The sequence below is a fragment of the Macrobrachium rosenbergii genome, chromosome 55 (genome assembly GCF_040412425.1).
Source record: "Macrobrachium rosenbergii isolate ZJJX-2024 chromosome 55, ASM4041242v1, whole genome shotgun sequence".
Lineage (NCBI taxonomy): Eukaryota > Metazoa > Arthropoda > Malacostraca > Decapoda > Palaemonidae > Macrobrachium > Macrobrachium rosenbergii.
The window spans coordinates 52,870,467-52,894,408 of record NC_089795.1 but is presented as its reverse complement, the minus strand read 5'-3'; the positions used below and the strand labels follow the sequence as shown (position 1 = coordinate 52,894,408).

Genomic DNA, 23,942 nt, shown 5'->3' with positions numbered 1-23,942 from the left:
GCACAGGTAATTTAATCAACATTCATTACTGGTGAGTACCTGTATGATTTAATCTTATTATTATTATTATTATTATTATTATTATTATTACTACAGGTACAGTATTATTATTATTATCATTATTATTACAGTATTATTATTATTATATATGACAAGTACAGTATTATTATTTAATCTTATTAATCTTAATATTAACATTTGAAAATTAGTACTTATTATTATTATTGTAGGTACATTATTGTTATTATTTAATCATGTTATTTAATCTTATTAACCTTAATATTAATACTGTATTTTAAAATTAGTAATGTAAATACATTTTTCATCATAATAATTGTATGTTTAGTCACAAAAATATGAAAATACAGTAATTAGCGATTATTGCTCCACAAAAAAATCCACGAAGTAGTGACTTTTCTGCGATATATTCGTATATACGTTCCGCAGAAAAACCTGTGATTAACTGAAGCCGCAAATGCTGAACCATGAATAAGCAGGGGTCGACCACACTTAATTTATCCAGAAACCAAACCAAAAAGTGAGTACAGGCAGTCCCCCGGTTACGACGGGTCCAGCTTACGACACTTTTCAAATATATTCATCAGAAATTATTTCCCGGTTTACGATGCATGTTCCAGGGTTACGACACGTCGTACGCCGATCTGATGGAAGGAATATGACTCCAAAATGGCAGAATAATCAAAATTTGGAATGTTTTTGATGGAAAACTTAATAAAAATGCAGTTTACATTGTTTTCAATACACCCAGAGCATTAAAAGTAAGGTTTTCTTAGGATTTTTGACGATTTTTAACCCCTGTCGTAAACCAGGGACTGCCTGTAGATACAATTAAAAAACCAATACATATGAATCACATAAATCTGTTCAAGTAGAGCCTTTTTACTAAAAGAACTTAATACATATATATGTATAACCAGCTCCTCATACTCCAACAAAATGGGATGAGAGAAAAGTCTTCTTTCTTTTTGAATTGGTTTAACTCTTATTTTTATTCAAGTATCATCATACAATAGGAGGAATTTTTTCAGGTTTCCACAACACCCTCTCCACTATAGTAGTTCATGAGGCTTCAACTGACTCACATTTATTAAAGCTCCAAACAAAGTATATCCTCACAAGGAGCGGATCTTTCCACAACAATTCCTACAGATAAAGGTTCACTACAGTATTATTATTAGGTGAAGGAATATTGACTTCCGGAATACAATGAAAAAGCAAAATTAACAAACAGACATAACATCACTTTACATAAGGGAAGACCAGAAAAAGTTTAGTTTCTTAGATAATGATCATCCTTTAACACTACAGCTTTCTATAACCAGCAAATTAAGCTCTAAGCAAATATGAGTGGAGAGACCTAAACTCACAGAAATGGTTGAGAACTAGCAAATGAGCTTTGGGACTTGAATTCCTCAGAGTGTGTAGTTTATAAGAACATGTGTGCAGGTGTGAGAACAATCATTAGACTGGCAAACAGATAGGTGTTGCAGATAGATGAATGTGAGAATATGAATTAAAAGCAAAAATGGGTCAAAGCATGGGTGGTTCGACACAATTGCTACATTTGATACTTTGCAGTTTGCATTAAAGTTTCATGATTTTAAAAAATCATACATCTCACTTCTCACTCTTTCTCAAAAGTCCATCATATTTCAAATATTTTCCAAGTTTTGAATGCCACAAATGTAGTTTCAGAAATTCATAAACATGGAGGATTTTCTTGTTTTCCTTACTTCCATCACTCTTATTACAGTAGGCATGTTACCATTTTCTTTTCTACCAAGAGGCTTTGGAGATGAATACTCTGAGCCTTTAAACACTTTTATTAAAATCTACTGAATAGTGAGTGTCAATTGGGCTCCTAGGGGTACCAGAACAGTTGAAAGGGTAACACTTCCTGTAAGAAGGTAGGCTGGAGATGAGTGGAAGATAAAGTATAGAAAAGATGTGAGTGATAGAACTTCACATAAGCGTTTGTGCCATTGAATGCAATGAAGATGATGATGAAGTTATAAAAAATGAATACAGTACTGTATTCTGATGAAGGCATTCTCTCATTGAGAAGGATAAAAAAGTGGGTAAGAATTATACTACAGAGAACACGAATGCTGTACTGATTTAATACAGTAATACCTCGATCCTACACGCTTTGAGTTGCGTGAATTCACAGACACACGAACTTTTCATTGGAACCTAACCAATTGGCATACTCGATTTTTTCACAGACATGCAACATTTGCAAAATCCTCAAGAAACCCTACAGAAGTAGTTATGTTTAATTTAAGTAATTTATAAGTTTTCATGCTTTTATGTGTAAAATTGGTATGAAAAATTTGTATTTTTATTTCTGTACATAAATACTGTATGATACTAGCACACTTCACAAAGCAATCAAAATTACAAGACAGCTGTCGATGTAAACATCTCTCTCTCTCTCAGTACCTTAATATTTGCTTTGACTATGAGTGGTATTTTTGTAGTTTTACATATAAATGTAAAGTTACTTTGTTCTAAATTTTTTCATATTTTACATGCTATAATTACAACTTTTTGCATTTATACAGTAAATTATTTAAAATTTTAAAAGAATAAAATAGATTCCGAGTCTTTTCTCTGAAGATCAGAGAGAGGGAGTGTAACCTAAACTGTCAATTATCTGGACGTGTTGACATATTGACCGTGAAGGGTAAACAATGTTGCCCACTCATGGTCGGAAGGATACTGAAATCTCTCTCTCTTTCCTTCATAAATCATGACTTTCCATCTTTTGATATCTAATCTTTCCAAAGTTATTCTCTCTTTCTCTGTCATAAATCATGAATAATTTCCCCCCTCTCTCACTGTACTATAATGAAATATGAATTACAGTATGGTATTATGCTGAAATATGAATTACAGTGTGGTATTAAGCTAACTTTTAAATGAAATTAAAGTGCTCTGGGAGCAAGATTTTGTCACAATTAGGGTTTAAACTCTAGAAATAAGCATTTACTATATGTATTAGCATTTTTAGTGGCCGTACCAAACTTATGTGAATCCTCGCCTTACGTGAGGGGTTCTGGAACCTAACCTTGCGTAAACTCGAGGTATTACCGTACTCAAAACAGCTGTTACTAGTCCAAGATTTTCTTTACCCCTTTGCAAAGAAAATGTTTTTCCCCCCACAATCAATTAATGTAGGTTAGCTAAAGGATTGTAATTTTCCCGTTGTCCATGCACTGGAATATGGTTTAAATTTACCACAGCAGCATTTCTTTCAAAGCATAATTTTATTTCCATTGCATAGTTAAATAAAAACAATTTTATCTCCATTGCATGGTTAAATAAAAAATTTTATTTTCACTGCACGGTTAAATAATGTCATGTCTTTGATCCATATTGTGTTTATTTTGTATATTGTTTTATTAGGATCTGACACAAATTTACTGTAATAAAGCTCTAAAATATAGTTCATCCTTTCTGCAGCAATTGAGCATGTTTATGAACGTCCTGAATCCATCCTAAGACAAAAGTAACTTCTTAGTAAATGTGAATATGGCAGAGTTTTCAAGAAAGGAAATAGAGAAGAGTATATACATGAAACCTGACATTTTTAATTATCAATTTCTTTAAGTATAAACTTTTGAAATGACTGTAAGTACCTAAATGCAGTAATGAATGGCAAAAGTTTTTCCAATTATCCTATCAAATAAACCCAGAAACTGTTCTACCAAGCTAACTTGAGAAAACCCCTCTCAGATAAAGGTTCTGACCTACAGACAACTCTGTTAAAGCTTACCCGAAATGATATCATAATAGTAGACCTCCCTCCATCTAAGGGCAAATAGGATACTATGGGAAATCTTAACCTGAAAGCTACAAAAACTACAATTTTCCAGCATTGGCAGAAGGGGATGGCTGATTCTGAGGGTTTCATTGAAGAAAAATGCAAGGTTATGTTAAACAAGGAGAGAGAAAATGGTGTCAAGGATAAGAGCATCAGTGATTGGCTGGAAGTGACACTAGTCAGAATAGGATGATCAAAAGATCCCTGGATCATCAATACAAGTCATAAGTGAGATTTCATGAGGAAGACATCCTTGAATTCATAATTTCTGCAAAGCATTCACACTTTCCTCTGTCCCCTTAAAGAAAAAGATCTTCCACATCCTCTGCTGAACTTCCTAGAGACACTTCAATCACTTCCCTCAGCATCCTCCTCCCACTTTCATTGAAGTGCCACAGTAATCATTGCCCTCAAAATCCTTCACCATTTCTGAAGTATCACTGCAACCATTTCCCTCAAAATCCTATATCTCCCACAAAAGAGGTCCAGCTATCATTGCCATTAACAACCTTTCCCAAACCATCTATGTAATCAGTAACCGGCATGATTTTGGAAGTTCTTGCAAATCCCCCTTCTCCAAAGGGAGACCAAAGGTATGCACTTCTTTGCTACTATTGATATGATACTGGGGAGCAGACCTGATTACAGTTAAACAATTTTGGGTGGAACGAAACATGATGACCAGTGTCAGGCTTGCTATTATGTTTAAACATCTTAAATTCCATGTTTCTCTGGAGAATGTTACTTTGGGAAAGTTTGGTGTCCAAGGGTGTATATGCCCCAAAACCCACCCATCTGAAGGATTTTTTTCCAATTTATATAACGGCACTGGCTTAATTGATGTGTTATCACGATTTTATTAGAATATTGCTAAAAACTGTAAATTCAAAATTTCACAACATCATTCAGTTTTTCTGGCAATAACCAGGAGGCCCTGAGCTGAAGTACAGTAAATGTACAAATGCTTTCCATGTGCAATGCTGTGGTAGTAAATAAGGGTTGGCTCATCATATCCTTGGATGAGAAACACTGGCTTAGACTTATTTCTAAAAACAAAATTTTATTACAGTTACATGAATTATCATTAATGAATGAAGGATAAAAATGACAAGGTAAAATTTGAAAACTAGTACATGTTCAATACAGAACATTACAAATTTACTTACTTCCTTTTTAGTTGCTCATACACAGAAACTTTTTTTTACTTAATACCTCCACTGCACTGCTATAACTTACAAATGAGAGAAATCTTCGGCAGATGATGGCCGGAATACATGAATCTTTGATGAGCATGCACTTACATCGATGTGATTACCAGGAAACTTTTCGGCTAAAATTTCAGTGATTCTGAAAAGAAACAAGACCAATTAATAGCTATGCATGCAAATCCAGTATTGATATATTCAGTATTTATGCAACATTTTGTTACCATGTTCTTGGGAAAGACATTCACTGATGATCTTGCAGGGAAGTCTTATTCACTTTTTAAAGTCTGGTTAAACAATTCATTTATAACTAACTAACCTAACAGACAGCACTATTATCCTACAATGTTTACATCAGCTGGGATGCTGTGTTTGATTAAGTGTTTCAAGTACCAATTAAAAGAACTACATGGAATTAACAAAATACGGTCGATCCCCCGTATTCGCAGGGTTAGATTCCACAACCACCAGCGAATACTGAAAATCTGCAATACTGTATATTGAAATTCCCCCCCCCCACCTCTAAAAAGGCTTATAACTGCCTATTTTAATAATTCAAACAGAAAATACAAGTCATAAGTAAGCGGACGTCGTCAAATGATGACTATTTACAGATTTAGGGTTATGACTGGGAATCGTCCCGCAATGGTCAACACTTCGCGCCAAACAGTTTGAATTAATTTTGCGGGAAAAGTGTTCAGATCATGTCCATGGGCCATAAATGACTCATGGCAATTCTTAAGTCAACTCAAATAGCTAGTTGGTACAGGAGAGAGATCAGTTCGCCTTGAGATGTCATAGGGGAATATTACTGATTTCAGTTCTTATCTGTTATGTTATTGTGTAAGCTGTAATTCTAATTTTACAAAATAAAATAAAAATTATTAGAAAAAACATTTAACTTGGTAAAATCAGCACATTTTTTACGACTCTTAGTAAAGAGGCCCCACACAGGGTTGGAAATATTCACTCTCAACTTCCTGTGGAAGGTACAAAAAAATTGTTACATATTTTTTCTTATACCATGTGCATATACATATCTTCCTCTTACCACTGATGTTTTTTTTTTTTAAATTGACCAACCTCAAATTTAGCCTGGTCTAGGGGTGTGTTTCATACTGTATATATTTAGCCCAGACTGTGAGGGCTGAACTATCTTCCTAAAACACTGTCATATTTTAATATAATTTCAATATCACTTTAATATCATTTCAATACCACTTTAATATTATTTCAATACCATTTCTGAGTGGCATAGCTGTAGGCAGTATAACAAGGTGAGAAAACTGGTTTAGGGAGGTGTTTTTTTACGTACCGTAAGAGGACGGACTTCGCTACTTTGGGCTCAGCTGTACTGTATTTGGAAAGTGGTACTTAAGGTAGAGATATTATTTTGGCTATGGTAAATTCACTCCTAGTTCCAAGTGTAATCTTCTTAGTTGGAAATGATGTCACAGGATCTCAGGTAGTGCCTAATCCCATTTACGGTGATATCCCTTTAACAGGTAGTACTATTCAAAGACTAAGGGAAGCAGAACTTAATGTACTCCCTTCATATATCACTGAAGGTTTTGATGTTAATTCCAATCTTTTCTGTCATTGCACGGGATACTTTATACTGTCCTTAACAATTCTAAGACTGTTTAATACATTACTACACCTGGAAAGTGAAAGGACAGACACCAAGTTAATTTCACTTCTTTAAAGGCTTTAATTACCATGAATGTAATGCTCTGTCCTCTGCTGTTACATCTGCTGAAATGAAACCAAATTCTACTGTCATGAAAAAATATGACAACCATCTCATATATCTACCATGTGTAAATTTTTTTCTTTTCAGGTAAAATCACAAGAGGTTTAACCAGAACAAATCACAGCCATTAAGACTTGTGGCCTAAAAGGAAACTAATTCTAGTGGTCTGTCTGGCTCAAAATAAAGCCCTCACCTTAAATTGCATGACTAATATGGGACCTTCCACATCAATAACTATTTAGGCTATCATAAAGTGATGGGTGGGATAAAATAAATATATTTAAAAACTAGATTATTTTGTTAAACAAATGTATCACTTTACAAAATTTTCAGCTTTCTCCTCACCTCACTCTCTCTCTCTCTCAGCTGTAAGTCAGACAATACTAACAATGATTTACTGGTATTAGAGGGCACTTTAGAGCCTGAACAAGCAAAGGATAAGGTGATAGTCTTTCCATTTTTGAATGTCTGGAAAATGAGCTGAAATAAATTTAAAGCTAACATAAAGTGATGGATTTGTAGAGAACATCAATTCAAGCTTTTAAGAAACTGAATAGTTTTACTTGAAGTATTCACTTGGATTTCAACATACTGCAGATTTTTCAGTCACTTTTCCCCACAACCTGAAAATCAATTGGACACCGACTTTTTGCACTAGAAAAAATTACTGAATGGATGGATGCAATATTTAACACCATTTTTGTTAAAAAAACATTTAATTTTTTTTTCTACATTCAGCATTCTCTAAAGCACAATGAGGTACTGTAATATTATCTAAAATTTCCCAAGAAATTTACAAGAATACTTAATAGGATTTTTTGGCATATATATAATGTATGTGTGTGTACAGTATATATATATATATATATATATATATATATATATATATATATATATATATATATATATATATATATATATATATATATAAAGTATCATTTCATTTTCAATTCAGAGTCAAATATTCAAGACGTTCAGATGTGTGGTACATAATATAAGGTAAACTTACCGCTCATGCCTGTATGTATTCTCTACATCAACAAAGATCACAGACCTATTGCATCCACCATATTCTTCAGGTAAAACAGAGAATAGAAGCGTAGTAGCACCACTGAGTTTTCCCAACACCACATGGGCCTAAAAAGTGGGAAAAAATTAACCTAATTGTTTGATCAACTTGTCTATTGTCACAGCAATGAAAGTCAGACACTGAAAAAATTCTTTAATTTCACATGGCAACGAAAAATTTATCTATTCTTTCTCTCCCTCCATATATATTAAATATATACAATATTTATATAATACATACATAGTATATATTTATACATACATATACAGAAGTAACTCAGTTATCTGGATCATCATTAACGAAACTCTACATTATCCAACACACCCAGACCAGGTATCGAGGCCCCAAAGATATATGGTATACATATTTTTAAAAATTTGAAAAAACTGCCCTCTGATGGTAGCCTATATATTAATGTGGACTTAATTGCAAAATGATTTATATAAATTAAAATTCGACTTCCAACATGCATGCAATAACCTAACCCTGTTGTAACTCGATGCCTACCTGTATGTATGTGTGTGTGTATATATATATACACATACATACATACACACATACATACATACACACACACATATATATATATATATATATACAGTATATATATATATATATATATATATATATATATATATATATATATATATATATATACATATATACATATATACATACAGTATATAAATGTCATAAATGTTCATTTTCTCATCCTGCTGCCATTTTGTTGATGGGTTCTTCCCACTCTGAAAACGAAACACACACCCAGTGCAGCTCTCATTTGTTTTGCTAGACCTGTTAGGTCCCGAGCAGCCAAACACTAGCCTTAATTTTTCCGTTCATCTATCCACTTTTACTGCTGTGGGCTGGATATTTTCAGGTAAACTCTACTCGGCAACTGAGACAGGATCCCGTGACCTGCGCTGGGTCCTGCTTCTCTTGGTAACCTTTGACCTGAACAGACACAGCCACTCGTCTACCTGTTCTCGCCTGGACAACAAGCAACATGTGTCGAGGCTTTACTTATCTCCACAAGGGCAAGAGCCGTACGAGGACATTTATTTCACCTGGTCTATATTACCTGGCTGCAGCATCCATACTACTGGCATCTCCTTCTGTATCACTGAGCTCTCTATGATGAATACTCATCAGAGAAGAAGTCACAAGAATAAATTCTTGAACTTATGGCACATTTTTCAGCTGATGCTGCATCATTCCAGGCAGAACATAAGTAAACTGGAGGTTTGTACCATGTTGGGAAATGTATTATACAAAAATGAATGAGTTGAGAAGTAACAATGTCAAAGTTAAAAATAATGTTTCTTACCAACAAATTCAGAAATGGTCCCAAACTGAAGGCCACCATGCAACAGTGCATCAAGCTGATCATTACCAAGCCTGATGCTACCTTTAAATTCTGTGTCTACCATATCCAGTGCCTGTAAAACATTAAGACATGAAGAAAGCCTTTACATTAAAGAAATGTGCACTGCTCTACAAGTGTGATTACTGTACTGACTTAATATAGTATTGATTGAATACTCCAGAGAGAGAGAGAGAGAGAGAGAGAGAGAGAGAGAGAGAGAGAGAGAGAGAGAGAGAGAGAGAGAGAGAGCAACAGCATTTTTATAAATAAGAAAAAGCTATGCAAAACTGTAGTTTAAAATAATCGCCGCAATTCATTAATACAAACCTTTTCCATTTACAGTATTTACAACTTGATTCTTGTTATATAGCAGAAAACTAAGTACCGAACAGTTTCTTACATTACCAAAATAATTGTTAAGGAGTACTCAGGTATCCCAGTACAGTACTCCAAAAAGCCTCCTGTTTTGCCTGTCAAATGCCAACCCTTGAACTATGGATGAAGATAGAAGGTATGTTAAATCACTGGGGCTGGAGGGTGGCAACACCCATTAAGAATTTGATCGTATTTAACTAAAATCTACTATAAGATGCCAAGGGAGAATATGAAACAATGGACAAAAGGTTTACCGTAACACTTTAATTTAGGTTATGAAAACCAACTGTCAAGCACATCACATCACTGACATTTTTCCAACATAGAAAAATTAAGAACATTAATAAAATCTGGAAAACATTTTAACCATAAAGCTGGATGCCATCCAAAGAGGCTGGTCCCCAACTAACATTTTTTCCTTAACTTTACCTTGGCAACACTGAAAAAACTGATTTTCTGTTCAGCATCTTGCAAGTATGACCAAAGCTTGTCCTTTCACTGTATGATGTACTGCATGGCTGTCTTTGGAACTTTACACCATAATACCTTGATTATCCAGAACATCATTATCTGGACGCAACCGGACCCCAGGGACCAAGGCCCAAAGATGTATGATATATATGAATTTTAAAAATGAAAAACCTGCTCTCTGATGGTTGGCAATGCTGTACAGCTTCATAAAAATGTTGATAACACTGCTTAAACTTAAAAACAGACTGAGAAAGGGTTTTTGGGGTGGGAGAGGTCTGGAGAAATTTCCAAGGGGGGGGGTGGATTGCTGGGAGCCACAGGAGAGGAGGGGCAGTAAGGCTGTTTACAGGAACTCTGAGAGGGGGTTGTTTTGGAAAGTGGGTGGAGCTAAGGAGCAGTTTCTATGGCTGGGAGGGCTGGAGATGCAAAGTTGGATGGGTGAAGAGGGCTAAGTAGACCTGACTTGATAGAGCTTGTTTGGTTTCGTGTTTTTATGTTTATGACACAGTAATTCATAATTTATTAAAGGATATGTACAGTACTGATATTTGAGGGAGAGAGAGAGAGAGAGAGAGAGACAGAGAACAATAACTGAGGTATGGTTAAATTGAAGCCTAAGTACATGAAAACATGCACACATCCACACTCCTTCACTTTTTTATTTATACTTTATTCTACAGTATTCTCATTTATATTTTTACTGTATTCCCCCATCCTTTATTTTCACAAACCAAAAGATAAACCTAACTGTGTGTGTAGTATACATATGCACACATGTACTCATTCAATGGCATCGGTGAACTTCTGAGTTTGTTTGGTTTTGTTTTTATGATACAGTAATTCATATTTTATTAAAGGATATGTACAGTACTGAGAGACGGTATATATATATAGAGAGAGAGAGATTACAGTAATGCACACACACTCCCTCACTTTTTTATTTATATTTCTATATTTATGATACACTAATTCATAATTTATTAAAGGATATATATATATATATATATATATATATATATATATATATATATATATAGATAGAGAGAGAGAGAGAGAGAGAGAGAGAGAGAGAGAGAGAGAGAGAGAATAACTGAGGTATCAAAGCCTAAGGTTTTAAAACGTCTGGCCATCATAAAAGGAAGGGCAGCAGACAAGGGTAAAATGTATTTTTATACTGTGTTATTAGAATTGTTATTTTGATAAAATTATTTGTGTATTTGTGTTGCATACGAGATAAAAAAAAGGGTATACTTTTCTGTGAACTATACAAAGTATTTTACAGTGCTTGGTGCAAATGAAAAACGCTTGTAGCCTACTGAACTAAGTGTCTTGTTTCAGAGAAAAAGAAGGGGGTTGCTTTTTTGTATTTAGGTGTATTTATGGAGTTTATTTTGTTACAAATATGGGGAATAAGGTAGATAACTGATTTTGCATGAAGTTTTCAGTTTAAAGTGTGACTGGTTGTTGATATGCATATTTAGTTTTTATGGCTATGCAGCACTGGCAAGCTAAGTTAAGGAAGGGTACAGAATTGCCTTGAACACCTGAATTGTATTTACAGGGATTATTTTGTTATAAATAAGGGAAAATAAGGTAGATAAGTACTTTTTACATAAAGTTTTCAGTTTAAAGTGTGATGGTTGTTGTTTATAAGAACTGTATATTTAGCATTTATGGTTATGCAGTATTGACAAGGTAAGGTGAGGAAGGGTACAATGGAGTTGACCTAGCACACCTGTAGATTTTTTCTTACTTGCCATTATCTGGATTTCATCATTATCCGACAGGGCCTAGGGTCTAATGATCTGGATAAATGAAGGATTACTGTATGTACTTGGCAATTACACAAAACCTAGACCATCCATCTTCTGCTGCTTAGTAAGTAATAGTACCATCACTGCACACAAGCAAGAGCCTTTGCAAGTCATAGAGAACACCAGCTCAGGCAACAGCTTCCATCACATCACAGTTCAGAAAGAACGCAGCAAGACAGAGCAATTCATCATGCAAATTTCTCATGACCCACACAAGAGTCACTCAATCACCCCTTTTCTCCCCATTTCCCTCCTTATCAATAAACCAATTAGCATACATACATTGCTCAGCTGAGCAGTTACTTTTTTGTTCCCATGCAATCTTTGCATAACACATCCATTAGTACAGTTGCACCTTTGCCAATTGATGCAATCATGGTCATAGTGCAGAAGCAGGTAGTGCAGTTATACAAGGGATCAGTGTATTAAAGTTGCCCATCATTGTCCCCCGAAGTGCAATACTAATGAAATTATAGAAATATTAGGAAAGCTGGATTAACAAACTGAATTTATAAGGTGGCAGACTTCTTACAATAAGGAGCAAATCTTTATACATTATCCAAAAAAAAACTGATAATGCATGCAATAAAGGCAAATACTGTTGAATATTGTATGTAGTACATGTATGACACTGAGAATAAATATTTTTACACTTGGAATTCAACCTTGATTCAGAGGGAATAAAAAGGAATGTGATCTTCTCTGAAGTAACTTACTCAAAATATCCAGTAGTAAAAAGATACACAATAATATAATAGTGATAATCATAGTATTAGTGAAATAGTAATAAAATTTCAAAACAAATTATAATGTACTTACAGTGAGATGTTTGGGACAACAAGTTACAAACAAATGGTCCATAAACTGTTTACACTCCTTGTTATTCATATGGAGCACCTCAGCTACATCTAGATAGGATAAGCTCAAAACATCCTGCAAATAATGTGGCAAATGTAAAATATCAATAAGAAATCCAAACCATATGGCAATTCTTAAAAGTAATGTGTATTTTTCCTAACATATGTGCCTTAAGTTCTTTACATAGCAATTTAGCTCCAAGCATGAGTTGGCAATAGCCATTTAAACTTACTGGCAATGCAGGTAACTACAGTACTGTATAGGAACAATTCAGGTTACAGGTAATTTAAACCCAGCCAATCATGTGCCCAGTTGACCTTCGTCACACTGTAGGCCTCCTAATTGTTTTAAATCCAACCAATCAGAAGGAATCAAATTGCTCAAATCCAGGAGCAGCCATTCTTTCCCGTTTCATCTTCCAGAGTGGAAGCATTTGATGTGAATGTCTGTTTATTGTTACAACACATGACAAATTTGACACTGTAGAAACTGTGTTGTTCAGAGGGTATATGAAAGGAGTTCCATGTAAAATTTTGCTATTTCTTGAAATAATTAAACAAGTTCACCTGCTCTAGAGCCATCAAACTCTGCCTTCCAAATGTATTTTACTGTCCTGACTGAATACAATGTGACCCAGTTCTAGCACTTGCACAATCAAACCCCAAACACTTGAAGAAGGCTTAAAGATGATTTCAAATAGCCTATGGTAAGAAATTCAATTGTTGTTTTAAATGAAACTTAGAGAATTGAACCTACGAACACAAGGGGGTAGCCTTGTGCTTGATGTTAAGTGTAACTTGGGGGGCCCAGGGGGCTAAAGCCTCCCCCCTCCACCAGGACAGGGTACAGCATTGTATGGCAGGTTAAGAAGGTATGTTCTGGTTAGGTCAGGGCATGATGCTCTAGGAAAGGTTAGGTCAAGGTTGTTTTGGTTAGGTCAAAGCCAGTGGCAGACCACGTGTCTGAACAGAAACTTATTCCAATTCCAACCGACCTGTTTTCGATATTCACTGTTACTTGTAGAGGTTCAGGAGGGCGAAGCCCACTCCCCCTCTGCCAGGTCTGGGTATGGTACCCTAAGTCATATTAACTTAGGAAGGTACGGATAAGCTAGGGCAGCATTCTCCTTTTTCGGTATGAAAAACATACATTTGGCCCATTTGCACGGTCAAATTTTTCACACCTAGGTTAACCGTCTCCCTAGGCCTACTCTGCATCCGCTCCCAGGCCTATTCCTATCTCTGGCTATTGCAGACAGAACAGATTATAGAATTTAGGCCAAGCGCTGGGACCTATGAGGTCATTCAGCGCTGAAACGGAAACTGACAGTCAGTAAGAAAGTTTGAAAGGTGTAACAGGGGGAAAACCTCGCAGTTCCACTAGAAAACAACTGAGAGGAGGGTGGAAAGTACGATGGAAAGAGGGGAATATGAAGGGAGGTACAATAAAAGGAATGAAAGGGGTTGCAGCTAGGGGCCGAGGGGACGCTGCAAAAAAACCTTAAGTAATGCTTAAGCTATTGCAAGTTGGTTGTTGGGTTAAGGCAAATTTTGCCTGGCTATGAGATTGGGCCTAGAGTAACCAGAAATCAAATTTACCTTAACTGTCTTTAATTTAGTTTTCTTCATCTTGTCCTTTGCTCTTCGACTTAGGGAAAGCGTGGTTAGCTGTCTACTTTCAGCCATGGTCCCGTTACCTGTACCCCAGCACGATTACAAAATAATCCAATACTCTAGTTCAAAATTCAACCAAGATTGCTGGTAGTAGTAAATGCTGTGCTCTTCTTTGAAACGGCTCCCCTCCTCGTTCTATTTTTGCCTCTGGTTGTGCTCGTTTAAGTATATTTTCTCAGTGATACCATAAGTTTTTAATAAATTCTTGCCTTGTTTTGATTTCCTCTTCAGACAGATCTGAGAAAAGAAGAAGCTGGCTGTTAGCTTCTCTTCATCTTCATGGTGTGGCTGCTCAGCCGCTGCACGAATATGTATCTCTCTTCCTAATGCTGCCGTATTCCGGCCAATAAAAAATGTTCAAGTTTTCGACGACTTCTTCATAACATAAACACTTAGTATCTCCCCCATTTAATCTTCTCTTTTCACTTAGTTCTAGTTTGCTAATCAGCATACTCTTTCCGATTTTGTTTTCTTAAATTTCCTATAGATTTTCATTGTTAGCTTTTCATTTCTCCTCTCAAAGATTTTGTTTTATTCCAAAATCTAATGATTCCCTTCAATTTTTCCTTTAATTGACGCAAATTTACTTACATTTAAGTCTAACCTTTTATAATTCTTTAATGTGCTAAATCCATTATATTATCTACAGTAGTTTTCGTACTAGTCTCACATTATTTCACATGGAAAGCTGTTCCCTCATTATTAAATTAAGGATACGCTTCAGATAGAATAGCGGTTTCAGGTCTTAATGTACGATTTGCTGTGTGCCTTGGTGTTTTCGCTGTTGTCCTGTAAATTTGATTATTTATTTATTTCAGTTGTTGCTTTATTTTATTATATTTTGTTTATTTATTTATTTATTATTTATTATTATTATTATTTTTTTTGCTGAGCTTCATTACTTCCATGGCGTACATGAATGTTGGTCATACTAATCCCTTCCAGTGCAATTTTCCTGCCATCGCGCTGCCACAGCTATTATTTATGACTGAGTTATCGTAATGGCGTCGTAAATTCGTAATGAGCAAATGTTCGGCCGTTACGATCTGCGCGGTCTTGAATCGTCAGTGTGCGAGTCAGAATGGAATATTTCAGTTACAGTAGTTCCTTGACCAGTGCATTCTCCGTCAGGTAATTAAAAAAGCTGCCTCGATAGGTAATGTCAGGACCCGCTAAGAAAGGTCAGCCATACAAGGGATTAATGATGAATCACCCCAATTGACCGTGTAAAGTGAGCCATGGTTCATGATAAACCAAGGACAGTTGAATTTCTTTTTATTTACTGAATGTCTTGGGTATTTCTGAGTAAACTTCATCACAGTTTACGTCAAGATATTGTTTAAAACAACAGAATTGTAGTTCTTTCCTCGCTATCGATGGAAAAATGAACTTACTATTTTGACATATGAGGCTGTATTTTTTAACAAAATAACTGGCACTGATAAATAATTGGGTTACTGGTAGACTACCAATAAGAAAAATTAAAACAAAACTGAAACTATTAGTGAAAAGACGAAGGATGGTCGAATGTTCTATTGTATCAACGAAATACAAAAAAAATGTGATAATTAAATTGTTGCTGAGTGATGAATAAATTTGTGATTTTCAAACATTTGTTAATTTTCTATTAGGGTATTTATACCCTCATAAATAAAGGCATCATAAGAGAGTCGAGACCTCAACTTCCGACCTTAAGGACGTTACGTATTATTATTATTATTATCATTATTATTATATAACTGTTTTTACGGCATTAAATTTGTATAAAATCTTCTCCACGCGTCTTATAACCTTCCTATCGTCAGCTTGTTACTGGTATGTTAGGTTTCCTAGGATCACATACACACACACACACACACACACACGTATGTGTGATGTGTGTGTGTGTGTGTGTGTAGAGTTAAGATTACGTTAAATTAAACTTTTTATATTTTTTCCCAGTTATTCTAATTTCCCGGTTTTACAGTGATTAAATAATTATTTGGCCTTTTATTCTTCGTCTATGTACTTATATTCATATGTTCGTAAACTATATATGGTTATATATATATATATATATATATATATATATATATATATATATATATATATATATATATATATATATATAATATATGTCTACTATGTATATGTTAGATATCGATGGAGAATGATCCCAACAATAATACCTTCTGAAAATTGGTTGTCACTCCAAATTCCAATGGGAGATCGTTTACCAAGACGCTTTGCCCAAAAACTGAAGCTTTCAGCCAATGAAGGAGGGTGACAGAAATGCTGTGTATGGTGGAGGCTTCTGACTGGCAAAAGCAATTCCTTCCCCGACACCGGAAGGCTCAGTGGAGTTCTCAATACGGTTGTGGGAAGACGTGCTGGAGAAATGGAACTACGGACACCGGAAGAACGGGGTTTTCCAAGTTAGTTTTGATTACATTCTTGACTTTGAAGGCGTTGGAGGCCAGAATAACCATCGGAAAGCTTAGATAAAATATAAAAAATCTTATGGGAAGAGGTATTGCGGTCACAGATTGTGAGAATTTTGTAAAATTTCGAAAAAAACCCATGTAAATTGTGGAATAAGTTCCTTCATGTTGGATAATCATCGTATACCATTCAGAACTGTCGGCTTCCCAAAAATTTTGTTCCCAAATTCCGAGGCTATTAAATGGGGTTGTGGTCCTTTCGGCCGTAAGTCATTTAGGCCATCATGGGTGTGTATAATACTTTGGTCCCCGAGGTATAGTTCTAAACACGGCGTCCCGAGGAGCTTCCGCCATGTCTTACGGCCTAAAATTCATGTGGCTTAAAGTCGTGACCGACTAACAGGTTCACGGCCGAAAATAATACGGCCTGATCGTCCCGAACTCGCTCAAAGTTTATAGCGGGCATCTTTTATTATAAGGGTGGCAAGGTGTTTAAGGTAGGATGTGGTTCTTGATGTGGACCTCTGGACCCCGAGCAACCGAATTTCCCTTCCAGTCTCATGTTCTGAGGGATCAGGAGCGAAGCGAAAGTTGAAAAATGCCATTTAAAGTGAACATACAAGGATGGAGTTAATTTAGACGGTGCAAATCTCACGGCTTGGATTATTTTTTTTACGTTGGTGTCGAAAAATGTCAAAAATTAGTTTCATTTTGATGCTATTAATATTTTCTTAATTCTAGGAACACTTGATTAACGGCTATATGCAAGTACCAAGCAAACACGCAAAATCCCAAATCATCGAATTGTTCCTTTTTATTTTTGCCCCGAAACACTTTCTCTCCCGTTCGTGATTTTCAAAGAATGCATCTACGCTTTCTTTATTACTAATAGTCCCCGTAAATAAAATAGGTAAGCGAATTACGCCAAAATATGTACGTGCATAAATGGTAGTATACGTGCATGCTTAGTGTGTATACTTACAATCAGGGTGTGTATGGTCGGTAGGGGTTATGTCCGTGCACACAGGGTGTAAATACGTGCACGGTGTGTGTATACATGCACGAAGGATTATATACGTGCACGAATGGTGTGTACACGTGCACGCAAGATGTGAATATGTGCACGTAATATGTATATACGTGCACGAAGGGTTTGAATGTGCACGTAAGATGTATATAATTGCACGAAGGGTGTGAATGTGCACGTAAGGTGTATATACGTGCACGACAGTGTGAATATGCACGTAAGATGTATGTACGTGGACGACGGGTGTGAATATGTGCACTTAAGATGTATATACATGCACAAAGGGTGTGAATGTGCACCTAAGGTTTGTACACGTGTACGCAGGTATATATATATATATATATATATATATATATATATATATATATATATATATATATATATATATATATATATATATATATATATATATATATATAATATATATATAATATATATATATATATATATATATATATATATATATATATATATATATATATATATATATATATATATATATATATATAATGTATACACGTGCATGAAGGGTGTGTATACGTGCACGCAAGGTGTGAATATGTACACATAATGTAAATACGTGCACGAAGGGTGTGAATATGTGCACATAAGGTGTGTGCACGTGTACGCAGGTGTATATACGCGCACGTAAGGTATGCATACGTGCACGCAGGGTTTCTATGCGCAAATAGGTCTCTCTCTCTCTCTCTCTCTCTCTCTCTCTCTCTCTCTCTCTCTCTCTCTCTCTCTCTTTGCGTTTGGGAATGTTGCTCAGTTCAATCCCAAGATGCAAACACACACACACACACACACACACACACACACACACACACACACACACACACACACACACACACACACACACACAGAGTAAAATTTGACCGCTTAACCCCTCGGTATTGGGGAATAAATAAGTCCTTTTGGAGGTGAGTGAAGTTGCGAGCCCCATACCTTCATCAGCCCTTGCTGCAAACTGCCAACAGTTGCAATGTACTGGTGACGTCACCATAAGCGTTGCTCTCCCATGGGATCAATTGCGGTTCCGTTTCGTTTGTTAATATAGTTGGTTTATATACTTTCATCGCAAGTTTCGGTTGTGACAGTTTCAAAGGACGTTTTTGTCTTTGACAAGTCCGTAAGTCCTTGAGTCCGTAATTTCGTAAGTCCCCAAGTCTGTAAGTCCGCAAGTCCCTAAGTGCCAAAGTCCGTAAGTCCCTAAGTCCATAAGCCCCTAAGTTGTAAGTCCCCAAGTCCGTAAATCTTTGTCTGTAATTAGCTAAATCCCTATGTCCGTAAGTCTACGTTTGAATGTTGACGAATATCATCACTGGAAGTCTTCGAAAACTATTTACTCGGTCTTAATTACATCGTAGTGTTCCTGGGCAGCAGAATGATAAGTTTTTATATCGTATTTCATTTCGTATTAGCAAAAATGGTGTCTGAAGTGTTCACACACACATACGTATAAGAATTTAAAGCCACGTGAGCAACCAGACATCAGCTATGGCATTGTTGAGTCATATTTACTACAGAATAGGGACTCGTGGCAAGTGAAGGTGAACGTAGATTTGTTTTACCTATTGCCTGTGGCATGGATTAGTAAGTGAATATTGTGGCTTGAGCAGTATTGTACGAAGACTTTTACTAAGAAAAAATTCTATAGTCTATTATTATTATTATTATTATTATTATTATTATTATTATTATTATTATTATTATTATTATTATTCAGAAGATGAACCCTTTTCATATGGAACAAGCCCACACGGGGCATTGACTTGAAATTCAAGCTTCTAAAGAATATGGTGCCATTAGGGAAGTATGACTGAAGACACTGAAATGAATACCCACAGCTTATGTTGACTTGACATATATACATTATATATATATATATATATATATATATATATATATATATATATATATATATATATATATGTGTGTGTGTGTGTGTATATGTATATACATACAGTATATATATTAGTGTTTTAGGATATGTCAAGATTAGCGAACCCACTCACACGAAGGGTTCGCCATTGTTCAAGAAGATTATTGGGTTCGCTGTTCTAGACATAAACACTGCGGTACCAGACATTTGATCCCGGGGCTAGTACTAAAAAGGCGAAATACATTTGACACTAAGAACACGGCGAAACAGTGTAGATGAATCACTGTTTCGCCGTGTTTAGTACTAGCCTCATGAGGAAATGGAGTTCGGACCGAAAAGGGTTGGCCATTCTGACATGGAGATATTGGGTTCAAGAATCTTGACATGATCCATGTATACTGTATATATATATATATATATATATATATATATATATATATATATATATATATATATATATATATTATATATATATAGAGTACAGTGTTTTAAGAATAATTAACCTAATTCCTAATCCACGTGGACCTGCAAGGTGGGTTGCGACCCGAGGAAGTGTGAAAGTATAACTATTTCTGTGAACCTGAAATCACGTCCAAGTCTGGTTAAGATTACCGAGTATATTACCTTGCAACAATAGTACCCTTACAATTTTATGATTGACTCCGACTGTTGTGTATGATGTGACTTTGTGCTTTTTAGATTTAACAAGAATTTTATATTAGCGTCAGTTACTTACCTGGGCATATTTCGCGTTTCTGCTGTGATTTTGAAGTTCAAATGGTAACTAAATTCTCATGGTAAAATTATGTAGATAAGAACGAGTAAAAGGTGTATATATAGATATAAGGTGTATAATAGATATACAGTATACATACACACTTATGTTAGTATACACACACTTATGTTAAAACACATTTCAGCATACAGATATAAGTAGCATACACATGGTGACAGTATTGAGAAAGAACAGCATATTTATTACCAATTTAAAATAACAACAGTAAATATTAGGAGTATTTTAAGTTTATATAGGCCTATATATATTAAATATATATCTATATATATGTATATAAATTATTTTATATATATATATGTATATACAGTATATATATTAGTAATGAACATTTGAGGAATATTTTCCTATTACTTTGCAATCATCATTGCAGCAAAACATTTAAAAGGTACAAATGATGTGAAATTTTGCTATAGGTGATTAGTAAGGGAAGCCCATTGCTTAGATGGACGGTTTATAGGTAAATTAACGTTTAAGGTAAATTTATAGGCAATCGAATTACAGTTAAGTGAGAGCTGAATACATTATATGGAGCTGATGGGTTAAACTAAATGATATTCTGTGATGTATGATTTAGTAATTCCAAATATCTTGATTTTTTCAGTTGTTACCCGAAGTTGCTGTGTCATTTCCAGACAGAAAATTCACGGCTCTTGAAAGGGGAATGACGTCATGCTAACAGTCCATATGGTTACCAGTACGGATTTGACTCCGTTCAGTCATGCTGAGCTCCACCGTGCACGAGTGATGACTCCACACATATGAATTCCAGGCGTTGTGAAGTGTGCAACTGACATCTCCGGCAAAAGGTACATTGTTATATAATATCATTATGAAGATCTTTGATAGTTCTATCTGTATCTTTTTTTCTTTTGATCAAGCGCGGCCTAAATTCACAAGCATCTAGCATTTTTTTAAAAATTGGTGTTGGCCTACATAAGCTGTTCCACACAGACTGTATTAATTGAATTGAAGCATAGACATATGCAGCCACCGATATTAGGGAATTAATTTATCATAATTCTGCATGTCAAATGCTAATATCGTTGTGAGATTAGGCCTGCATATCAATTTCTTATATTTTGCGGCAATGGCAGGGTGTAGGCCTACGCGCCAGTTTCTTATATTTTGAGGCAATGACAGGCCATTGGCCTACAAGTCAATTTCTTATTTCAAAGAGCTTTCTACTCGTATCTGCTGGAAACAGAGTAGCTTTTAATCATTATAGTAGCTTCGACCCCACGATATTTGATGCATATGCGTACGGTGGAATATACACGTATAAACACGTGCATATGCACGTGTTTGTACGTTTTGTCACAGTGGTACCTCGCCAAAATGTGGCACTGCTATGTATCCTTTGGTGGCAGGGTTGACCCGATTTCTTAATTGAGTGACTGAAACTAACAGGACGATTACACAGTGCTTGCTACCATATGGAGGCTGGTGCATGGTTGTATGGATAGGCAAAATCAGGCATGTGCAGTTTAGATAGACTTTCAAAGAAAGATGGAATGCAATTCAAAAGAACACCTGCAACTAGTCTCCAATTTCCATTTTATTTTTTACAATGTTTTGGTATTTTGGGTCTTTATATATAATTATTATCTTACCAGTAACATGCTGCCACTAAACACCCTCACCCCCTCAGCAAGAGAGCGCCTTATTGAAGTCATATGACTTTACTTTGGAATGATCTATGTGAAAGCTACTATAGGTGAGAGGGCTGTCAAACCCGAGAGGAAAAGGGATTCCCTAGTTTGAACCTAAATATCTTTCTCATATTACTTCAATCTCTTTCATATTTTATTAGCTCTCTTCCATCTTGCTATCCAAAATCTGTGACTGCTACAGTACTTTCACATGCTTGTATCAGGAACTGTTTGACATAAATAGTGTGGGCATTTCTACATTCGTCAAAATTTACAGCTTACAGGAAAAGATGGGATCATGTTTGGGAAGGGGTTTGCATTTGGAGCTAATTGCGAGAAGCACTTTCCTCTCCTGTAAAGACCTTTTATCTTTGTTGATGACTTGGCAGTCTACTGCACTAGCTGTTACACCATATCAGACTGTAAACATTTACAAAAGTTTAGCAGTGCTATCAACAAATGGGGCAGTGAGCTTGGGTTTAGGCTTTCAGTGTCTGAGACTGTTACCGTATGATTTAGGGGCCGTTCAAATATTACGTAACGCCTTAGGTGGGGAGGGGGATATGGTGAAGAGTTATGAGTGTGACAGTAAGGGCGGGGTGTTGCAGCCGTAAGTTACATAACATTTTCAGATTTTTTCCTTTGTTTCTTTTGAAATGTAAGTGTAGGAGGAAAAAATAGAGTAAAGATTTTGCAATAGACTTTTATTATATTTTAGTAATATTGAGAATATGGTATTTAATTTTTTTTCATAATTATATGTTTAAAAAACATCACAAACTCAACCCTTGTTGGTACTTCAACATTTTCTACTATGTATTACATGACACAATAATATCACAAACTCATCCCTTTTCTGAGCTCCGACATTCTCTACTTTAGCGTAAATATGATTTAGAAAAATATCACATATATTAAATTAATCCTCCTCTAAACATGGCATAAGAGAACATTTTCCTTTCAAATTTATCTGTGATTCTCTAGCATCATAACATCAAAATATTAAGAAAAACCTGAAGGTAATATTGTCCAGGTATTAGGTTAGACTTTAATATATTATTGCATTGAAAAAAGGGAAACACTAATTCAGGGAAGGGCTTACTGGCAGTTACATAATTTTCTAGGGGGGCCTGGACATGTGTTATGAGGCGTGACAAGGGGGGATGGGGGTCAAAAATTACCAAAAAAAAGTGTAACGTAACTTTTGAACGGCCCCTTACCTGATTTGGATATATTTAGGTGGTACCACCTTTAACTTCAAAAGGTATTTTTTTAGCATGATAATTAATTCTAACCCTCATGGTCTAGTCACACATAGGATCTGAAATTGAAGGTAAAGAAATCTTTAAATGTTTTAAAAGCTGTATGTGGTTTAATGGGAACAAATGTGTCGTTAGTGTGGTTATACAATTCGCTGTGTAGGTCCTGGCTTGAGTATGACACGAAGAAATTCTGTATGTAAAACTAAACAGAAGAACTGAATTTTGTACATATGATCCTTGGAATATGCTCCATTACCTTTAGAACCCGTCCTGTTCGGAGGATTTATGTTGAATTAATGAATTACCACTTGATTTGCTAAGGGAGGAGTTCGGTTTGCGGTATTTTTATAGAATGGAATCTGTTCCCCAATAACCCTTCCTTTGATGTTTTAAAAGAAGCTGGTGAATCAGAGATGTAGTGAGCTAAGGTCATCTAAGCCTCTTCAAATTAGATTTAGTGATCCAGTAA

The 23,942-nt window shown here is 35.4% G+C and overlaps 1 protein-coding gene and 1 long non-coding RNA gene across 2 annotated transcripts in view; one reads left to right on the top strand and one right to left on the bottom strand.

Annotated features, from left to right (window-relative positions):
* Nucleotides 1-979: 979 nt before the first annotated feature.
* On the bottom strand, nt 980-14,560 carry LOC136835252 (DNA repair protein RAD51 homolog 2-like). The gene is made up of 5 exons (XM_067098531.1): nt 14,357-14,560; nt 12,720-12,833; nt 9,202-9,313; nt 7,815-7,942; nt 980-5,194 (listed from the first exon to the last, which is right to left on the bottom strand). Exons 1-4 carry the CDS (start codon nt 14,441-14,443, stop codon nt 7,881-7,883), a joined length of 375 nt encoding a protein of 124 aa, XP_066954632.1. The 5' UTR covers nt 14,444-14,560; the 3' UTR covers nt 980-5,194; nt 7,815-7,880.
* A 2,077-nt stretch (nt 14,561-16,637) lies between these two features.
* The window catches only part of LOC136835251 (uncharacterized), a 16,289-nt gene continuing 8,984 nt past the window's right edge, over nt 16,638-23,942 (top strand). Inside the window, exons 1-2 of the long non-coding RNA XR_010852067.1 lie at nt 16,638-16,845; nt 21,164-21,368. This is a non-coding gene — a long non-coding RNA (uncharacterized lncRNA). The remainder of the gene's footprint in view (nt 16,846-21,163; nt 21,369-23,942) is intronic.